The 20467-nt window shown below is 34.9% G+C and overlaps 1 protein-coding gene across 3 annotated transcripts in view; it reads right to left on the bottom strand.

Annotated features, from left to right (window-relative positions):
* Window positions 1-20467, bottom strand: part of reln.L (reelin L homeolog) — a 206685-nt gene that overhangs the window by 110917 nt on the left and 75301 nt on the right. For all 3 annotated transcript variants that reach the window (XM_018252669.2, XM_018252671.2, XM_018252670.2), the window contains exons 8-10: window positions 18101-18152; window positions 15555-15651; window positions 14836-15076 (exon numbers count right to left, since the gene is read on the bottom strand). In XM_018252669.2, the coding sequence (XP_018108158.1) occupies window positions 14836-15076; window positions 15555-15651; window positions 18101-18152 (390 nt within the window). The remainder of the gene's footprint in view (window positions 1-14835; window positions 15077-15554; window positions 15652-18100; window positions 18153-20467) is intronic.

Genomic DNA, 20467 nt, shown 5'->3' with positions numbered 1-20467 from the left:
GGAAGGGTAAGGTGCAAAGAACAATTGCCCCTCACTGTATATAATGTATCTGGGGCCAACATTCCTATTGTCTATTACTGAATTTAATGTATTTGGGGTAGAATTTTCCAATGCATTTGAGATGTCACCCAATGTATTTTAGATTATTGAATGGAAAACATGATACTTGTGGTAATCCACCATAATTGCTGGAAATTGCAGAAGAAGGCATTTTACTGTGTTTAAACTTGATTGCAGCAAGTATTAGATATAGCAAAATGATGTTAGTCAAGTGGAAGGTATTTCCATGAGATGTGTTGCCCCATGGCAGCACTGATTTATCACTACTGACAAATGCGGTCTATCATCACCCTAAAAGGAGGTTGTTCACCTTTGAGATACCTTTTAGAATGATGTAGAGAGTGATATTCTGAGACAATATACAATTGGTGTTCATTGTTTATTATTTTTGGATTTTGAGTTATTTAGCTTTTTCTTCAGCAGCTCTCCATTTTGCAGTTTCAGCAATCTTGTTGCTAGGGTACAAATTTCCCTAGCAACCATGCATTGATTTCAATAAGAGACTGGGATACTAATAGGAGAGGTATGCGTAGAAAGAAGAGTATTAAAAAGTAGCAATAAAAATAAATGTGTAGCCTTATAGAACATTTGTTTTTAGAAGGGGTCATTGACCCCCATTTGAAAGCTGGAAAAAGAGTCAGAAGATGAAAGGCAAATAATTCAAAAAATATAAATAATGAACACCAATTGAAACTTTGCTTATAATTGGCCATTCTACAACATACTAAAAGTTAACTTAAAGGTGAACCACCCCTTTAAGAGTTATGGCACACTGGGAGATTTGTTGCATATGGGAAGTCTGCACTATCAGCAGGTGACAAATCTCCTGAAAATACCTTTGGTGGTAATGTAAATTGTGTGCAGTTAAACATAAACCTCATAACTGCCAGAAGTTTTTTGTTGGTTACATGATTCATATGTTGGAGACTCCAAAGGTATTTTTGTGAGATTTGTTACCTGTAGGTAGCGCAAATTTCCAGTGGGCAACAAATCTCTAAGTGTACCATCACCCTTAGTTAATGGGAGGCAGTATGGACACTTTTGCCCAATTCCCCATTTGCTAAAATACATGAGGGGTTCTCTACCAGCTGTGCTATTAGATCAAAGCAGAGTAGCGGCAGCAACAAGATCCTATCAGTTGCATTAGCTGAATCCTTCAGCAGAGGTGTCAGGGGGCTCTTATTTTGTTATTTGCCAATTTTTCTAATAATGGCCTGCTGTGTGAGAAAGGAAAGGGGGAGACATCACTCCAATTTACAGTACAGCAGTAAAGAGAGACTGTAGAGCACAAGTCAAAAATCTGAGGGCACCTGGGAAACTAAAAACATGTCTAGCTCTGTGTCAAATTCAAAATTAAATATAAAAAATCAGTTTTCTCTTTTGGAAATGGTTTCCAATGTAGAATTCTGCAAGAACTGCACAATTAACTGATGCATTTTGGAAAAAAACTTGTTTTTCGAAGACAGTATACCTTTAAGGTCAGGAAGGGTAAAGAAAAAGATAAGGGAGAAACTTCCATTGTTTAGATAATGGAATTAAACCAATGTGTAAAAATTAAATGTCTTTATAAAACATAAAGAGCCATTGCTAGTAATTAATAGATCCTTTATTACTAAAGACATGCCAAACATAGTGGGGCATCCTTGTGGGTACAAGAAAAGAGACAGGGCCAGAAGCAAATATACTGTACTGAAATGGGAAAGCATAAAACATGGGGGCAGGGAGAGAGACAAAGAAAAAAAGTTTTAAAAAATTAGGATGTATCTCCGCCTACACCAAAGCATTAATGTCAGATTTTCAATGATTGTCAATGCATCAAACATTAATGAGTTTTAAATCCTCCGATGAAGCAATGAGGCAAAACACATTAGGAGGGATGAGTTTAGGGATAATGAAGCACTAGGATACCTCTGTCATTTGGTATGGCATGAACTTTTATTTACATTGACTTTTTAGCACCAAATAAATGTCTTCATGTGTGATTGCTATTTTTGTACTGCATTCCTGATCCTAAGCATTAGCTCACACGTATAGGGGCATATTTATCAAGAAAAAACTTTGAAATTCGAATTAAAAAAGAAACAACCAAAATTAAGTCAAAGTTTTCGATTGAATATTTCCGAATTTTTAAAGTCCACCAATTGATCCAAATGGGTTCTAGGAGGTCCCCCATAGACTAAAACAAAAATTCAGCAGGTTTTAGATGGCGAATGGGCGAAGTCAAATTTTTATAGAGACAGTACATGATAAATTTCGATATTCAAAATTTAGCATTTTTTTCAAATTCAAATCAAATTTGGACTATTCCATAGTCGAAGTACACAAAAGATAGCTCAAAATCCATATTTTTTCATTCGAAAATTCACCTCGACCTTTGATAAATCGGCCCCTTAATGTACGGATCTCTCCTATATATTTTCATATATCTATTCATATTTACATAGTTACATAGTAAAATCAGGTTGAAAAAAGACCAAAGTCCATCAAGTCCAACCTCTCCAAATGAAACCCAGTTTCCACCCACACACTCACAGTGATCCCTCCATACACATACTCACATAAATTATATATACCCATATCTATACTAATTGTAGATCTTAGTATCACAATAGCCTAGAATATTATGTTTGTCCAAGAAATTCGGGCCGTACGATGGGGGGGCGCATCACGCACCAGGGCCCGCCCCCCTCTAGTTACGGTACTGGTAGCCACAAAATAACACTGCCCAGAATTAGACAACTTGTTATCTACAAAAACCCCTAGATCCTTCTTAGTTAATGAAACTCCCTGCACACTTTTTTTTGCCAAAATGCATAACCTTGCATTTATCAACATTGAACCTATAGTTCACAATTTTGTATCATCAGTAAAAATAAAAACAGTAGCAAAAATAGAAACAGTACGTACAGTATTTAGTTTTATGGACAGCCTCAGACTGATTATAATGAATGCAGCATCGGACTGGGGGGGGCCTGGGCCCACCACATCAGAATTATATCCTTATAAACGGTGCTTAGTGATGTCATTTTTGTCACATGACAGACTGAAACCAAAATATGAGGATTTTAGAAGTCACCTCAGAGTTCCATGACCTGTATAAAAACACTCTGCATTCGGCCTCATGTTTTTATATGGTCATGGAACTCCTCAGTAACATAATAACCTTACTATTTTACAAAAGGGGGTACTTTATTCACTATATAATTGTTAATGTAAAAACAGTCTAATGACAATTACACTGTGACACTGTAATTTTACTTTTATTACATTTCCTAAAGTTCATTTTACTATGTTGTGATGTAAACTACAATATTTCAAGAAATTTGCCAGCAGCTGCAATCTTATAAGCTTTTTTCTGTTTTTACATTAATTTGTTATTTAAATACAGGTATACATGAAGAAACAATTAGGGATGGTTAAACCTTTTCATGGGAGAGTGATTTATTATTTCTGGATTGGTTAACATGCTTTGTATCATAAGCATTAAATTACATTATTAACTGGAAGATTGATGAATTCTTATATTTAATTAAAAATTCACCCTGGTTTCTGAGCAGATTGAGGAATAACAAATGATTAGTGAACATGTGTTTTTTATGTGGGTATTATTTAAAATTCTTCATGAGGAGGCAACCCAAGTAATTATGTGTTTTTTTCATGAAAAAGCCAAATCAATATAAATCTGCAAATGTTTTTCCTCCCTTTAAAAATAATGGTAGGATCTCCAGTGACAAAGATTGGAATTTTTTTTTATATTTGTATAAGGAACAAGGAAATAAATTACGAGCTTGGGATCTGTGTAATTTATGATCTTGGGATCTGTGGAAAAAGCAAGTCCAAGCAGCCAAAACAACTCTTAGTTCTAAAGTGAAACAAGTTACCCTATACAACCCACCCCACATTTCACCTAGAGGGAACACTGGCCAGATTTAAGCCTATTTGGAATATTTATGTAGGAATTTCCTAAAATTTTGTAGTTACCATTGTGTTTAAAGCTTGAGATCTCATTTTCTAATTCTGTACCACAAATAATCCAGCACACTCATAGCAGCAGTTAGATGGACATCCCTATGCAACACCATGGCAGCAATGGAGTAGAGAAGAGATAATAAGGGTTGGCATAGCTAGCATAATTATAATAAACATACCTATCACACTTTCTTGGGTCAATTTATGACATCTAGCACTACTCTCCACAGAGTATTTGCTTGTTGCTATTCTGAATGTGCCTTGTAAAACAAAAGCACCATATACAACAAATTGTTTGTATTATACTGTATCTGAGCTGTTACAATGCAGCAATAACATTTTATAAGCCACCTATAAAATACTAAACTCATCTTCTATGCAACAGCTCATTTAAGGACAGGATTCATTTTCCTTTGGAAATTAGGGCACAATTAATTCAGAATTACACTAGAGCATTCATTGGGAGCACAGCAAAGAAAGCCATTGAGCTCCTGATGTTAAATCTGATCCCACCAGCCTTTATTTTACTCTATAGTTTTGCATTATTTTCCAATCCTATTTTCATTATGTTATGATTTGGGTCTGTGAAATTCCTACCGGAACAGGCAGACTAAGCTCACTTTTTATATTTTAATCAGGCCAAAACCTTTTCAGCTATATGAGGGGAAGTAATCTTTCATTTCTGAGGCAAGCACAATGACCTAATATATCACTGCTCATGGAAAGGACATTGTTATTTTTAAAACTATACATACATCTAGCCAAGAATCACTGATCCTTGTGGCTGGCCCATGTTCAGTACTCTGGATATGCTGCTATAAGCTGATAACTTGAATTGTCAAGAGGTGAGTGTAATCCATCAATAGGTCCATGCCAACTTATTTGCTTCCTGGCCCAATTTTTCTCTGTGCACTATTAAAGCAGTAAAATGTCATATGTACTCGGATGAAAGACTTCTACTACTGACTTTATGTAAGCATTTATTTTAGCTCTAAATATATATATCTACAGTAGTCCATGCCACTGACTCCCATGCTTCTTTAAACTCTTATCCAACTGTGTATCCTTAGCTTAGGCAGCACTGTATCATTCCTGTATATATGGAATATGTAGCAATGTCTGTAAACAATATCTTTATTTCTACCACATCCTTACTTCTTTAAAGTTATCTGGTTTAGTGGAAACTATGCAGCTTTATCTGAATAGAGTTTTTGTGCGTTCATTTCCTCCTAGACTTTTAGTTATCCTGTTTTCTTACACACTCCAAAAACATACAGGCAGGTCCATTGGCTCCTGATAAATTTGACCATAGTGTAAAATAATATAAATATAATAAAATAATCTATGTAAATTGCTGAAGAATATGTTGGGGCTATTAATAATAATGTGTACACACAAAATTCTTTTTGTGCATATCTATGGGCAGCATGGTGGCTGCCTTCCAGAGCTGGGGTCCTGGGTTTAAGTCCTGACCAGGGCACTGTGTATGGATGTATGTCCTCGCTACATCTACATAGGTTTCCTTTGTTTACTCTAGTTCCTTCCCACTAGTAAAAAAAAAAAACTGAATGATTAATATAGGTTTGTGTACTGTAGCAAACTTTTCAGAATAATTCTCCATCTAGCTGTACCATCAATTAATAGAACTATATAAGAATAAATATTGTATTGCAAAACATGAAAAGCAGGCCCATTTATTAAAACTCTAATTTATTTGGTCAAGTTTTTAAAGGGGAAAACTCACATTTTTAGAGGGGGGGAAACCTAAATTTTTTTATTATTATTATTATACCCCATAGCTGCTAACATCCGAATCCTAAAATACTCCATCTCAAACCTGTCGAGGTCATGTAGAAGTAATAACAGATGCCTCTGAAATTGTTTCTTGAAATTTTGATCTGCGCTGGATAATCCGATAAAGTCAGAAGTTTCGTCCGACAATTCAATAAAGTTGAGTTTTCAAAGCATTAATCGAAAGATTCGATTTGACGCTTAATTTTGTTGCAATATTTTCTAGGATGGGAGTTTGGTCGACTTTGTTTCAATAAAAAATCGAGATTTAGTAAATAACTCCCTCAAATGTCCATAGGAATTCCTCTGCTAGTTAAATTATTGTTCTTTAGAAATAAAGAAACCATTGCCTTCTCTACAATTACCAAATTACTCCATCTAAACTGAAATTTAACATAAATATCTTACTTCAAACTATTTTTAAAAACTGTTAATTCCTTTAGAATATTAATCCCATCACATATTAACAATGATGTCTTGTTTTCACTACAAAAATGCAGTAGGGTCCAGTTTTTTCAATATAGTGGGCCAGTTATCCAAAATAATGCACATTTTTGTGCCAGACTATATAATAATAATGATATCATAGAAAAAAGTATTCAAAGCTCTTGAACATGTTGGGGTTTATACCTTGAATATCATGCATCCTCAAACTGCACAGCCCTGCTAAATATATCTTCTTATTTAAGATAAATGCTGATTTAGAATATACAGGCATATTGCTGCTAGTTATTTATGCCTGTATAGAGCTAGTTAGTTATGTTGAGAATTTTATACCCAAAGGGTGAGTGAGATAAATGTAACCTGTCCAGACTTTTTTTTGCATTTAAGAACATCTAAACCAGTAGTCATATAGTATGTCTTCCTCTGTTTTTTGGGCAAATTATCTAAGTACAGATTATTGTTCTTTATTTTTAACTGTTCAACAATGGGGGCCGATTCACTAAATTCGAGTGAAGGATTCGAAGTAAAAAAACTTCAAATTTTGAAGTATTTTTTGGGCTACTTCGACCATCGAATGGGCTACTTCGACCTTCGACTACGACTTCGAATCGAAGGATTCCAGACCATTCGATAGTCGAAGTACCGTCTCTTTAAAAAAGACCCCCTAAAAGCTACCGAAGTCAATGTTAGCCTATAGGGAAGGTCCCCATAGGCTTTCATAACTTTTTTTGATCGAAGGATATTCCTTCGATCGTTGGATTTAAATCCTTCGAATCGTTCGATTCGAAGGATTTAATCGTTCGATCGAAGGAATAATCCTTTGATCGTATGATCGCAGTATTTGCGCTAAATCCTTCGACTTCGATATTCGAAGTCTAAGGATTTCAATTCCCAGTCGAATATCGAGGGTTAATTAACCCTCGATATTCGACCCTTAGTGAATCAGACCCTTAAAGTGGAAAAAAAACAGTTTTTTGTATAATGAAATAAATTGTATTTCTAGGCAACTTTCCAGTACATAATTATTCAACATTTCATTGTTTTTAAAGTTATGTATAAATATACTTTTAAAACGAATGCATTTCTTGTTTATCTCTTTCTGTCCTCTGGTTATTGACACAATATAGAAGAATGAATTTTTCCACCAGGTCAATTAATCAACTGGCTTCTACCACGTTTCAGAACCAGCAGAGCAAAGACTTGAAGCAAAAGACATATTCACTTTCAGCTGCAATTACATTTACAAATAATAAATATTTATATTTATTGAAATGTTGCTTAGAATTAAATTTTTTCTTTATGCAAAAAAACTGATTTTGGGAAGACATGCTAATTAATACATATATTCCTGTATCACTACTCTTCTGTTGCTGCATTGTTCCCAGAAGCCATTTCCCATGCTTTACTGTGAATGATAATCATTTTCTTCCAAGACTTTAAAGTCTTTCTTGCTGTTGTTGCCATCATTCAAATAGATCTGTATCAAATCTAAAGGCGGATACTTCTTTTTATATATCCTCCTTGGGCCCAATGGACCAATGATTCTCTGAGACAGCTGTAGCTTCACAATTTATTTTTTGTGACACTGCTTTGATTAAAATGAGTACACTGGCTATTTGGGGACAGCCAGCTTGCAAAGGGCTGGTAGCAGATGGAAAAAAATCTGTCCAGTTTGCCTTCACCTCGCCATGAGCAAAAAGTCATCAATTTCCTCCATTAAGGAGTTGTCACTCAGCCCATTTGAGTGGAAGAACATATCTAGTAACCAGATTAACTGATAAACAATGCAGAAGCAAAGGGTGCCATGGATGGAAGGGAACATATAGTTCACAGACTAATTGAAAATGAAACAGCCAATTTCTTTAATGACTGTAATATTTTATGTGATTATGTGTACCGCATCTGATTTCTCCTCAGAGAGGACATTTTTAAATTAAAAATCTAGGCAGGGAACACATAAAAGTTAAAATCAGAACAGAGATTATTAGAAAACTGGAGTGGAATATCATTACACAATTCAACATGTTGTCCTCCTATTATTACTGGACAACAAATCCCAACTTGCACAGTCAGCGGATAATGGATATTGCATTTCAGCTACATGATTTAAAGTCTGCCATAAAATAAATTAATAATTTATAGAGGAACTAAATCCCAACAGAGATGGTCTTGATGACCTTAAGCACAGGGTGTACTGTGTTAGTCCTGGAATACAACAGACTTGTACCTAAACCTAAAATATGCTATTGCAGAACTGATTAATCTCATGCTAGTACAGGTATGGGGCTCATTATCTGAAAACCTGTTATCCATTAATCTCAAATTACGTGAAGGTTCCATTTTATATCAAATAATCCAAATTTTAAAAAATGATTTCCTTTTTCTCTGTAATTATAAAACAGTACCTTGTACTTTATCCAAACTAAGATATAATTAATCCTTATTGGTGGCAAAACAATCCTATTTGGTTCATTTAATGTTTATAGGGTTTCCTAGTAGACTTAAGATATGAAGATCCAAATTAAGAAAAGATCTGTTACCCGGAAAACCCCAGCTCCTGAGTATTCCGGATAACAGGTCCCATACCTGTACTACTACATGGCTGCAAGGAAATAGCTGCTGTGTGCAGTATGGAATGTTAACTGCACAAGTACTATTTAGCAGTCTTTCTGCTGTAGAATGTATTGGCCTTCAAGTGCCTATATGAAAAATACGGCCCTGCATTGCATTGACTGCTCATGTCAAAATGGCATCTCCCTGTGATTCCTACATTTGGTCTATTGATACAGAACGCTGTGGGAGCTACTAACCCTAATTATAACTGACTCGTGTTTTGAACCAAATACGCAAGAAGTCAAAGAAGCTGCTTTAAACACAAATACCTCAAATAAATGGTGCCAGTTCATGCAAAGATTGGTGCCAACTTAAGGATATGTTTACAGAATGGTAAAAATTTAAATTTAGAAATTTTAACCAAAACTTCCTCACAACATCAACAATATACCAAAAAGATAGTATGACATGTTTCTGCAGTGGCAAACATTCACACCTTTTTGCCAGGAGAAATTTTTCCCAATGAGTATTCACCGATTTGATAAAAGCAATGAATTTTTTCGAGGTTCAGGCTGGCCACTATCATTATAAAGGCCGAGCAGCCAATTTTGCTTTGCATTACCTATGTCATACCCTCCATGCTAATTTTCCACATACATTGTTTCTTTAAGGTGAAGATTCTCTAAAGAATTTTACCCACTAAAAATGTATGGGGGAAAAATAGAGAATTTATGCAAAAAGAAAATTCCCTACATTCTCAGCATACAATTTTTTGTAAATACAAGATGTGTTCTGAAAATATGCCTATTGAACTGAGATGAACTTTAATGAAGTTAGACAAGTAGAAAATGTACTGGTCAATATGCCCCTTTGTGTGTCCACAACTGTGGTGGCACTTTTTTAATATTTTAAATATATGTTGGAAAAATATTCATACAGATGAATTCAAACTGGGTTAATATTTGTGTCTACTGCTGGACATTATTATTATTATCCTTTATGAAAAATTATGGTCACTTGTTCTTTAATATATAAATATTTCCTCCATATTTTTCCTGTGTTGTAGCTAAAAAAACATGGGGGGAAAAAAAAAAAAAAAAAAAAATATATATATATATATATATATATATATATATATATACCAATACGTAATTTTCATCAAAAGAAACATATTGGGGCAAATTCACTAAGCGACGAAAATAGGCTAGCAACGCCTTTGCCACACTTCGCCAGGCAAAGTTTCACCAGGGCGCTGCTAATTCACTAAAATCCAAAGTTGCGCTCAGAGAGGCGAAAGGTAGCGAAGTTGTGCTAGTATTAATTCATCAAGCAAAGCGAAGTTATGATAGCGATGCCTAATTTGAATACGGCGTCAAGTTAAAGTACAATGGACGTATATTTAGCAGCAAATACATTACACTACACAAGCCTGGGAAAGCTTCATAAAATAAAATAGAGTTGGTATTTTGCCCTATACATGTGCCCACTGTATAGTTTAGGTGCCATATGTTAGGAAATGTAGGGGGGAAGGAGGGTACCCCAAAAAATATTACGATCTTTTTCAGCCTATCACCTTTAAAAAAGTAAAAGACGCCATCATTTTTTGGGACTTAGAAAAAATTTCAACTTTTTTTGAAGCAAGCCCTATCTACTCTATTGCACTTCGCCTGGTCTGAGGTGGCGAAGGCAAGTCTGGCGCAAGAGATAACGTTCAGTAAAATGCACAAGTTAGTGAATTAGCATAGTTACGTCCCTTCGCCATAGCGCAACTTCGCCTGGCGTAAGGGTGAGAAGTAGATCCACTTCGCTAGCGAATTTACGCCAGCAGCTGTTAGTAACAAAATGACGTCACGCTGGCGAATTTGCGCTAGAGTTAGTTGATTCGCGCTTTAGTGAATTTGCCCCATTCAGTTGAGGTAGAAAATGTATTGAATGAATGCAAAAATATATTCATATTTTAATGAATTAGTCCCTGTATTGGGGCTGCAAGATGCTGATCCTAATTAAAATTAAAACCCATACTATTTACTTAACTTGAGTTACAAAAGACAAATTAATGTTATTTGCATTTTCACTTTTAAAAAGATTATCCCGCAATAGGAATTACATGGGAATAGGTGGCTATGGAAGATAGCTCAAAGTATAAATTGTTACAGGGACTGGTCCAATGGCCATCTTGGAGTCAGGATGGAATTATTTCCCCCACTGAGTCAAATTGGAAAGGCTTCAGAAGGGTTTTTTTTGCCTTCCTCTGGATCAACAAGCACTAGTTAGGCAGGTCATATATAGACATAAAAGCTTGAACCTGATGGATGTCTTTTTTAAACCTAATTTATTATGTCACTATGTAACAGTATCGTTATTGCTTAGGTTCAATAATATGTTGCTTAATGTATTTGTATTTTTATGTTTTATTTCCCTCTATTTGCAAAAACAATAATATAGATACTGTAGATATACGAAAACAAGAAAGACTGTTTACAAATGTAAATAGTACATTATAATTTGCAGAATAGGTTGCCATACCCTCTTATTAGACCTTGCCTCAACTCTTGCTGTATGCCTATGATCAGTTTGAATAATTAAAAAAATCATATAAATATCATATTACACTACTCTATAAAATAAATTCAGACACCGTCTAATACAAATGTTCAGAAATTAATGTTCAGTAATTAAACATAAATGCGTACCCTATTACAGAATACAAGTTTCTACAGGGGGATAATCCCACCCGTAGGAATCTGACATACAGAAAACTGGAGGCACGGAAAAAAGCCAGCAAAGTATGTTATTATGTCAGCCTTCCAGCATGTCAGCATAATATTTAATTGGATCTTTGTCTATATCATACTATATAATTCAGTTCATTGTGACAAGAGAAATGTAAGGTAATCCATAAATGAAAGAGCTATGTTAGTCACTGTCAGACTGCTTGGGAATTGTCGTCTCCTTAACAACTATAATGAGTAAAAATATACTGTCAATTATCCTAGGTAAGGTTCTTCCCTGCATATTTTTCTAACATCTCCCATATTCACAATATCAAACTGAAACCCTGATACATTAATCTAAATCATATTAATGCAAAACTTGTATCCACTTTTAACTGGGCAAGGATTGTTAAGAAGCAAGTTGCAATAATCAGGTTGAAGATCAGATAAAAGTCCAATGGCGTGTTATCATATCAGTTAAATACACCAAGACGCAATCAAAATAATCAGAAAACATGCCAGGAATCAATACATTTTATATCAGGAATAGCACCAGATAACATTGCAGGTGTCTAAAGAGTCCCGGTGTAACCCTGTCACCTCTGTCAGTGGGGATACTGCACTTGAACTATCTTGAAAATTAAAAGCTTCATCTAAAGGAAATCTCAAGGAAATAAGACATTTTCTAAATATAATGTATGAAAAATTCAGTTCAGATGAAACTCATAGTTTTTTCATAATCACAATAATTCCCCTTTAAGTATGCACATTTATTTTATTTCCTTATGAAAGCTGCACATTTGGGGTGTTCAGTTTATGAGTGTTTAGTAATTGTGAGAATTCAGTTATAACAGTTATAACCAGTGTTGGACTGGGATACCAGGGGCCCACCAAAAAATCTTAGTACAGGGGCCCACTCAGTACTATTTTTCTTCCTCACCCTCTATTCTCCTAGTCTCTTTTTTTTAATACTATAAACTATTTATTCCATCTATTTAGCCTCTTTGTTCTCATAGAAATAGGGAATGACCATGAAATAGGCCAAATGTTTTGAAGCAGGGGCGCCCACTGACACATGGAACCACCGGGAGTTTTCCTGGTATCCCAGTGGGCCAGTCCGACACTGGTTATAACAGTTAAAACTAGCACCAGATTATCCAAATAAGAGGTAGCAGTAGAAACTTAGTATATAACATAATGACAAAACACAGAAAAGGGTGAGCAAAATAGCCTATTTTGTTTGTCCGAGGCAAATCCACTACTGATCATGTGTACTATTATTAATAGGTAAAGCATAACTAATCAAAAATATAAAACTATAAGCTATATTAGCAAACCAAATATTGTAAGATTGTAAATTTGTAGGCTAAGAATCAGCCCCTACACAGGCATCAATCTCCCACAGGCATAAAGCCTGTACCTGGATCCACTGCGTCGGCCTGGGTGAAGGCACACGTGGAGGATTTCAGCACCAAAATGTAAACTCTCAAATTTCTGTGCCAAAATCCAATGCATGTGCCTGTGCCAAGGCCAACACAAGGAATCCAAGTGCAGGCTAGGTAGGAGGCTGATTGCAGGGTAGGGTGCTGATTCTCAGCCTGCACATTCTTTATGGTGATTTTGAGCCCGTGTGGCATTAGCCTAATAGATACAGTATGGGGCCAATTCATTAATTTTGAGTGAATGATTCGAAGTAAAAAAACTTCAAATTTCGAAGTGTTTTTTTGGCTACTTCGACCATCGAATGGGCTACTTCGACCTTCGAGTTCTAAACTAAAAATCGTTCGACTATTCGACCATTCGATAGTCGAAGTACTGTCTCTTTAAGATAAAACTTCGACCCCCTTGTTCGCCACCTAAAAGCTACCGAACCCAATGTTAGCCTAAGGTCCCCATAGGCTTGGATAAGTTTTTTTGGTCGAAGGATAATTCCTTCAATTGTTGGTCGAAAGATTCGAAGGATTTAAACGATTATTCGATTATTCCTTCGATCGTACGATCGCAGTATTTGCACAAAATCCTTCGGCTTCGATATTCGAAGTCGAAGGATTTTCATTCCCAGTCGAATATCGAGGGTTAATTAACCCTCGATATTCGACCCTTGATGAATTTGCCCCTATGTGTTGATATATAAAATTTCTGGCTTTGGTGACAATGTTATTTACAGATCTTGTAGTATCAGCTTTCTTGGTTCTTTCTAAACATCGATGCATAATGATGAATGCTTAAATACAACTCCCAAACATTTACACCTCCCATAAAACCTGCCTCAAGCAGCTTTTGAGATAAAAATAGCAAATAATCCCACCGATAAAACCTAAACATGTTGAGCCAATGCCTGTGAGTAGATTTTATGGAATTACATATCTACTCTGCTTAAAAGCTGGGTTGTACAGCAGGAAAAAAAATAAAGGCATCGGCACAGATTTATTTTTTAAATTTATTTTAACTCTTTGTGACTGAGGTCAGACATATAGGCACATTTTGTCTTCATTGATTGTCATAGCAAAATATGAATAAAACAGGAAAATGTGTTTTTTTTGGAAAAGGTGTAAAAAAATAAACATTCTACCTCTTTCAATTCACCTGAATTTACATAACTCAAGAACACTAATAGAAAAAAGGCCTTAAAAGTTAAGTCTGTGCACAGGAACTGTGTCATAACCTTGACCTATCGTCAAGTTACACCACAAGTCTAAAAAATGTTGCTGTGGTGCCTAGGAAGTTTATGTTATTTTCTAATATATTAAATTGTTCAATACTAAATCAATGTAATTGCAGATAGGCCTTATTACTTTCCATTTTTATTTGCTTTGTAAATGTATGTTATTAATGAAAACAATGGTAAAATAGCAAAATAACATTTCAAGAACAATGTAAAACCTACAACGCACAACTGTTTAAAACTCTTCAAAGGTCTCACCTGTTGTATCAATTTATCAAGGTCGCAGCTTATTTAAATAATGCATGTTCAAAGAAATAGAGCAGAACATCTGCCATTATCACACCAAGCTTCAGATGAGTGGTCTAAGATAAAATCTGTCCAATAAAATATATTAATGGCCTATGAATATCTGAATGTTTTTCTGTAATGGCTATCATTCCTTTCTAGACAGGAAATAGATTGGATAAAAAGACAGATTTACCTTCTGATTAGGACATGTTGCTGACACATTGTTATCCTGACATGTCAGAATCTAATCTGCTCAACAGATGTAAGAACCTGTATTTTATTTGATGATTTCATGCTAATGCCCTATACATTCCAAACTGATTAAACAGACAAAAACAAATGTATATGTACCTTTACAGTAGCCCCAGGGAAAAAAAGCCAGTTTCCTGTGTCCATTGGATCTAGATTGTCTTCTAACACGACTTCTTTATGAGCAGCATTGATAATCAAAATGTTATCCAGTGCCCAGCAGGCTTCATACACATCACCTGCCTGCATGTTCTCCTGCCTCCAACGGAATTTCACATTTTCTCCTTTAGCTTCAGGAGGTAGGTAAATAATGTGAATGATGGTGCTAACATTGGAAGGAGCACTGTAATGTAATAATAAAAACACACATTGATGGAACAAGAGATTTACAGTATATGAACATAACACACTTTTTATATACAGTGAAAATGAGTAGGTCAAAGTAGACATATATTTTATTTATATACTTTACAAAAACAATTTAAGCAATTCTTACAAATCAAAATTAGCTCTTAATTCTGGGATTAATGCATTATTTCATATGATCAAAAAGACCCTTTTGGCAAGACCTAAACAAAAAACATTTTGTTTACAATTAACTATATAGAATATTTACACATAAAGCTGGGATTTGTGAGTTCTGTCTGCAAGGAATTATTACAATTTAAGGACTCAAACATCTACCTTATCGCATAAATATTGCATAATTTGCATATCTTTTTCATGTGAACAGAACTGCCTACATAAAAATGATGTAGCAAAAAAGAAAACCTAAACAATAACAAAATAATTTTCGGTGCTTCACAAGTACTGAAACAAACCTAATTCTCTCCAATGGCATCCAACTAGATGAATTATTCTTTGTGTATGACACCACAATTCCAGGGTCTGAATAGCTGAACCTGCACGATCCTGACCCTGAAAGATTAAATAGATAATAACAAGGAGTTATATTACGACTCATATTAAGTATACTCTAATAGCTCCAAATGACAAGTGACCACACCACATCCCATTTATTTTTTTCATATGTTAAATTGCAAAATCAATAATGAAATGTCACTACAGCTGTTTCTAAGAGTAAGCAGCAGATTCATTTATGCTTTAGAAGTCAGAATTGATAAATCACACCTTAATGTAGTAATCTAACACTAATTTCCCAGAGGGGACATTTTATATATTTAATCTAAAGAAAGATGCTGTTAAATATGGATAGGTACTAAGAATAAATGATTTTATAACATAAATAAATGCCAGTAAATCCATGGTATAAAATATGAACAGACATACCTTTTAGTAACCCTTAATGCACCACCTACAGCTGTCCAATTTATTACATGTAGCAGGATGACTAATTCTCATACAGCATGTTCAAGGGCCAGATTATATTAAAATGATGATGTCATACAATGAAGTGTATGAAGCCCTAGAGCAGAATGTGGGGCATGAAAATCCTTTGGAGGGCCACGTTCAGCCAGTAGCCCTAATCTACTCTAGCAGAATAAACGTGACATTTTTCTGATGCCATTGCTTCTGTGTCTTTGATGTATGGCGCACCATATATTTTTTGCAAATTCATGATGTGGGTAGATTAAGAACCCTGGGCACATGTTGTCAGAACACAGCAATGAAAAAATGCAAATTAACAGCCAATAAATGGGTTTATTATCTAATGTGCCAAATGTATATGAAGCTAAACTGTCCTACCATCCTTTTAATACAGACTTTTATTTTAGTCAAACACATTAATTCGTTGGTTGAATTTCAGTGGCAGATTTATCAAAGTGCGAGGCTAGAGTTCACCACAGAAAAACTCACCCAGTTTCTATTTAATTGTATGAATAGAAAGTGGGTTAGTTTAATAGTGGTAAGCTATGGTCTCACACTAAATGAATCTGCCTCGGGAAGTGTTGCTGTTTTCAGAAGCATTACTATTGTATTATATTGTCACCTGGTACAGACAATATTGCCAAACAAATGAAGGGCAGTTGAAAAGTCACTGCATATTTACATTGAGCCCATCTGCTTCAGTTGCTTGAATTCTAGTGCATGAACATCTGCTGTCCATTTTTATATATTACACTACAACAGGGACTCAAATTTTAATCATTTCCATTCTTTTACTTAAATGAGAGATGTTCAAAACCAATCAACCTCATCCTTATTTTGTCCCATACAGTCATCAGGCATGAATGATGAAACCAGGGTATTGAGCTACATTCTGTACAGTGGGATGAATAGGCACATAATGAAAGAGATATTTTCTACTATTTGAAGTTAAAGAAAAGCTGCATCTTTGGAAAATCACTTCTAGCTTTCAAAGCATTGAACTCCAATGCTGTAAGCAGATTATAAAAAAATCTAATCGATGTGAAGGATTTAGCTTGTTACCACTTAGGGCAGAGTTGTCCACTGGACCATATAAGGCTAGCTATAAATTGGCTAATTGCTTTTCTGTACTAGTATTTACTAACTGAACACATACATTGTAAGCGTACAGATCAGTATATCACACTGCAGTCTATAATTAAGTAGTGACATTAAACTTAACTGGTTTGATAAGTACAAGAATTCTTATTGTTCTGCATTAATGATTTATATTATAGTGTTCATACAAAATAGATATCTAACTTGGGACCCATTATCCAGAAGGTTACAAAATACAGAAATACTATTTTCTATTGAGTCCTATTAAAACAAACAATGGAATGATTTGGCTTTTCTCTTTAAAAAAAAGAAAGCACCTTGTATTTATGCTAACCAAATTAACACAAATTCATGTTAATGGTAAAACAATCCTATTGGGTTTTTTATGCCACAGATCAAGGAATCTATTGCCCTATGGAAATATCAGTTCATTGAAGACAACGGGAAACAGAACATAAATATATTTACAATAATATATCTGTGTATTCTGTATAAATGAAATAACCTATCTATTTGTGTAACAGACAGCGCATAGTGTGTGCTGTATGGAACAGGGTTTCAGTTACATCCACATACAGTTTGTAATGTAGGAGAAAGGATTATGGCTCTCAGCACCCAACCTGGTCTTTTGTTAAGAAATAGCATAGGTGAAAGTTACTTACTGATAAACAGTAAGAATTGTTTAGTTTTATGTGTATGGAATCTCACTGACAGAAACCCAGCAGCTGTTAAACTTCACTCTCTATAACCCCTTGGGCTCTTGAGGGTACAGAGAGAAATAGCTGAATGGTTGCATACTAAAGATTCCTGCTTTATGCACTTGTTTTCTCATGCTACAGGCCCAGCACACCAACCCCACTAACTTCATTCTTCATCACATTTCAAACTACTTTTTTGCACCACATAATGATATGCAGTATAATATTGGCATTGTACTTACCAATAGAAAACTGCAAAACAGATGCCGTAGTTGTGTTCATTTGAACAGTTATCTGAAAAAAAGTACAATTTTTTTTTTTATACAACACTGACACATTTTTGAAGCACTTTATAAAGATTGTTCATCTTATTATAAAACCTATACATAAATGGCATGCTGGAGTATAGCAAAGTACAGATAAATCAGTCCTCAGAACTTTCCCACATTCAATTAAACATAGCTAAAACACCCAACCCAATTTAAAGATAAAACTTGCTTGGTGTTTGAACTGGTATGCAATAAAATAGTTGTCTTTACATGACAATTTGTATTTCAGTCTTCCTGGATGATAATAAAATCATTATGCTCCAGATTCTATGGGCTATTAAGGCATGCACTACTAAATTACAAAAACCATGCGAAAAATGCGTTGTTAAAATGCGATGTTAGCTAAAGTACAGGCCAAAATTAATTTAAAATATTCGGGACATAGTTATATTTGTTTAAATAATAGTATCATTATTTTTTTCATCTGACATTTTAAGAGACTGTTAACCTCACATGTCCAGCAGATGTCAAATTATAAGAGTCTTAAGGTACTACACATTTGTGTAGAAATATATATATATATATATTTTTTTTTTTTACCAGTTTTTTTGCACAAAATGCTATCCACTCCAGCATTTGCAAACTGTGCCTGCATTTTTTACCCCCAACTTGCCCCAGTCAGTATAAAACTAAACAAAAGAAATGCTGTATTTAACCCTTGTTTAGGAGCCACTTACGGCATTTAAATTAAATCAAATTAACCTTGCCTTTATGTATACAGAATAGTTTATAGCACAAAATATTCAAAATTCTAATTTCTTCCTCTCAGTTTTAGACTAAAATTATCCAAAGAGCATTATATGTTAGGGCACCAAAGGGAAATGGAAATAAATCCTTCTAAGGAACTCCCTGTGGGAAGTAGAAGGGCCAGGTTGTGACTGAGAAGGCAACAAGAAGATAACTACCATAAGTCAAGTAGGGTGACAGGGGACCTGCAATGACAAAGGCTCCTCTCAACCATCCCTATGCAGTCACATACAGTCATTTTCTGTATTTTTGTATGATAATGAGATTGTAAGTGGTAAACATGTGAGGTATCCATATTTGCAAATGATACTAATATTTGCAAAGTGGAAACAGCTGGATTTTTCAGCAGTTTATTACAAAAAGACTTGAGAACAATAGCTGAGTGAGTGGGTTGGTTGGTTGGAGAAAATGTAGATTTGGTTCATTGTACATAAAGGATAAAGCTGTGCAACTAAGCCGCTGAAAAAAGTCAGCTATTTATAGTTTAAATTATATAAATTTAGGTACAGAAAAACATGTTTGGGAAACACTTAGAAAAACTTATAGATTACAAAAAGAGATCTAGAAAAATGGTAAATTAATCAAGAAGGGTAAAGGGCAGTATACCCCCTTTTTTCAGCATGAGTGCAATATATTTGGTTATATTGAACATACTTCTTGCACCTGGGGGCACATTTACTAAGGGTCAAATATCGAGGGTTAATTAACCCTCGATATTCGACCCTCGAAGTAAAATCCTTCAACTTCGAATATCGAATCGTTCAAATGCTTCAAGAACATAGCCTATTTGTATTCTAGAAAACACTGACAGATGTTTGTTTTCTCTATTAAAAGTTTTGATTTTGCTACTATGTTCCGATTTGTTATTCATCTTTGAGTAATGATACACTTGGGGGCAGATGTATCAAGGGTCGAATTTCGAGGGGTTAAATCCCTCGAAATTCGACTGGGGAATAGAATCGAATAGGCAATTCGGGCGAATTTACACGCCCGCAAATAGTCGAATGGGCGAATATTCGCCCGACGAATAGTCGATCGAAGGATTTTCATTCGATTGAATTATCGATCGAATGTCTTTTTATTCGATCAGAAACTTAGAAAACAAGCCTATGGGACTTTCCCATAGGCTTTTAAAGCAATTCGGTAGGTATTGGTGGCAAAGTAGGCAGTCGAAGTATTTTTAAAAGAGACAGTACTTCGACTATCGAATGGGCGAATAGTCACAGCGTTTTTGCGCTCGATCTATTCGAATCATTCTACTCAGGCGAATTTACGCCAATTCGATAGTCGAGGAGCACAAAAAACTACTCGAAATTCGAGTATTTTTCCTTCTATTCCTTCACTCGAACTTAGTGAATGGGCCCCTTGTTGTTTCAATTCATTTGCATTTGCAGAGACACTGAAGGAGAAGTAAATAAGATTACTTTTTAAGTGAGAATTTAAGCAATATAATACAAAAAAATAGCAATTATCTTGAACTGCTTCAAGTCTTCGGCTTCACGTAAAAAAGTCTCTATGTGTAGGAACAAATAT

This window comes from Xenopus laevis, chromosome 3L, assembly GCF_017654675.1.
Source record: "Xenopus laevis strain J_2021 chromosome 3L, Xenopus_laevis_v10.1, whole genome shotgun sequence".
In the NCBI taxonomy this organism is placed as follows: Eukaryota; Metazoa; Chordata; class Amphibia; order Anura; family Pipidae; genus Xenopus; species Xenopus laevis.
The sequence above is the reverse complement of the archived record's forward strand: the minus strand, read 5'-3'. Positions and strand labels throughout refer to the sequence as shown.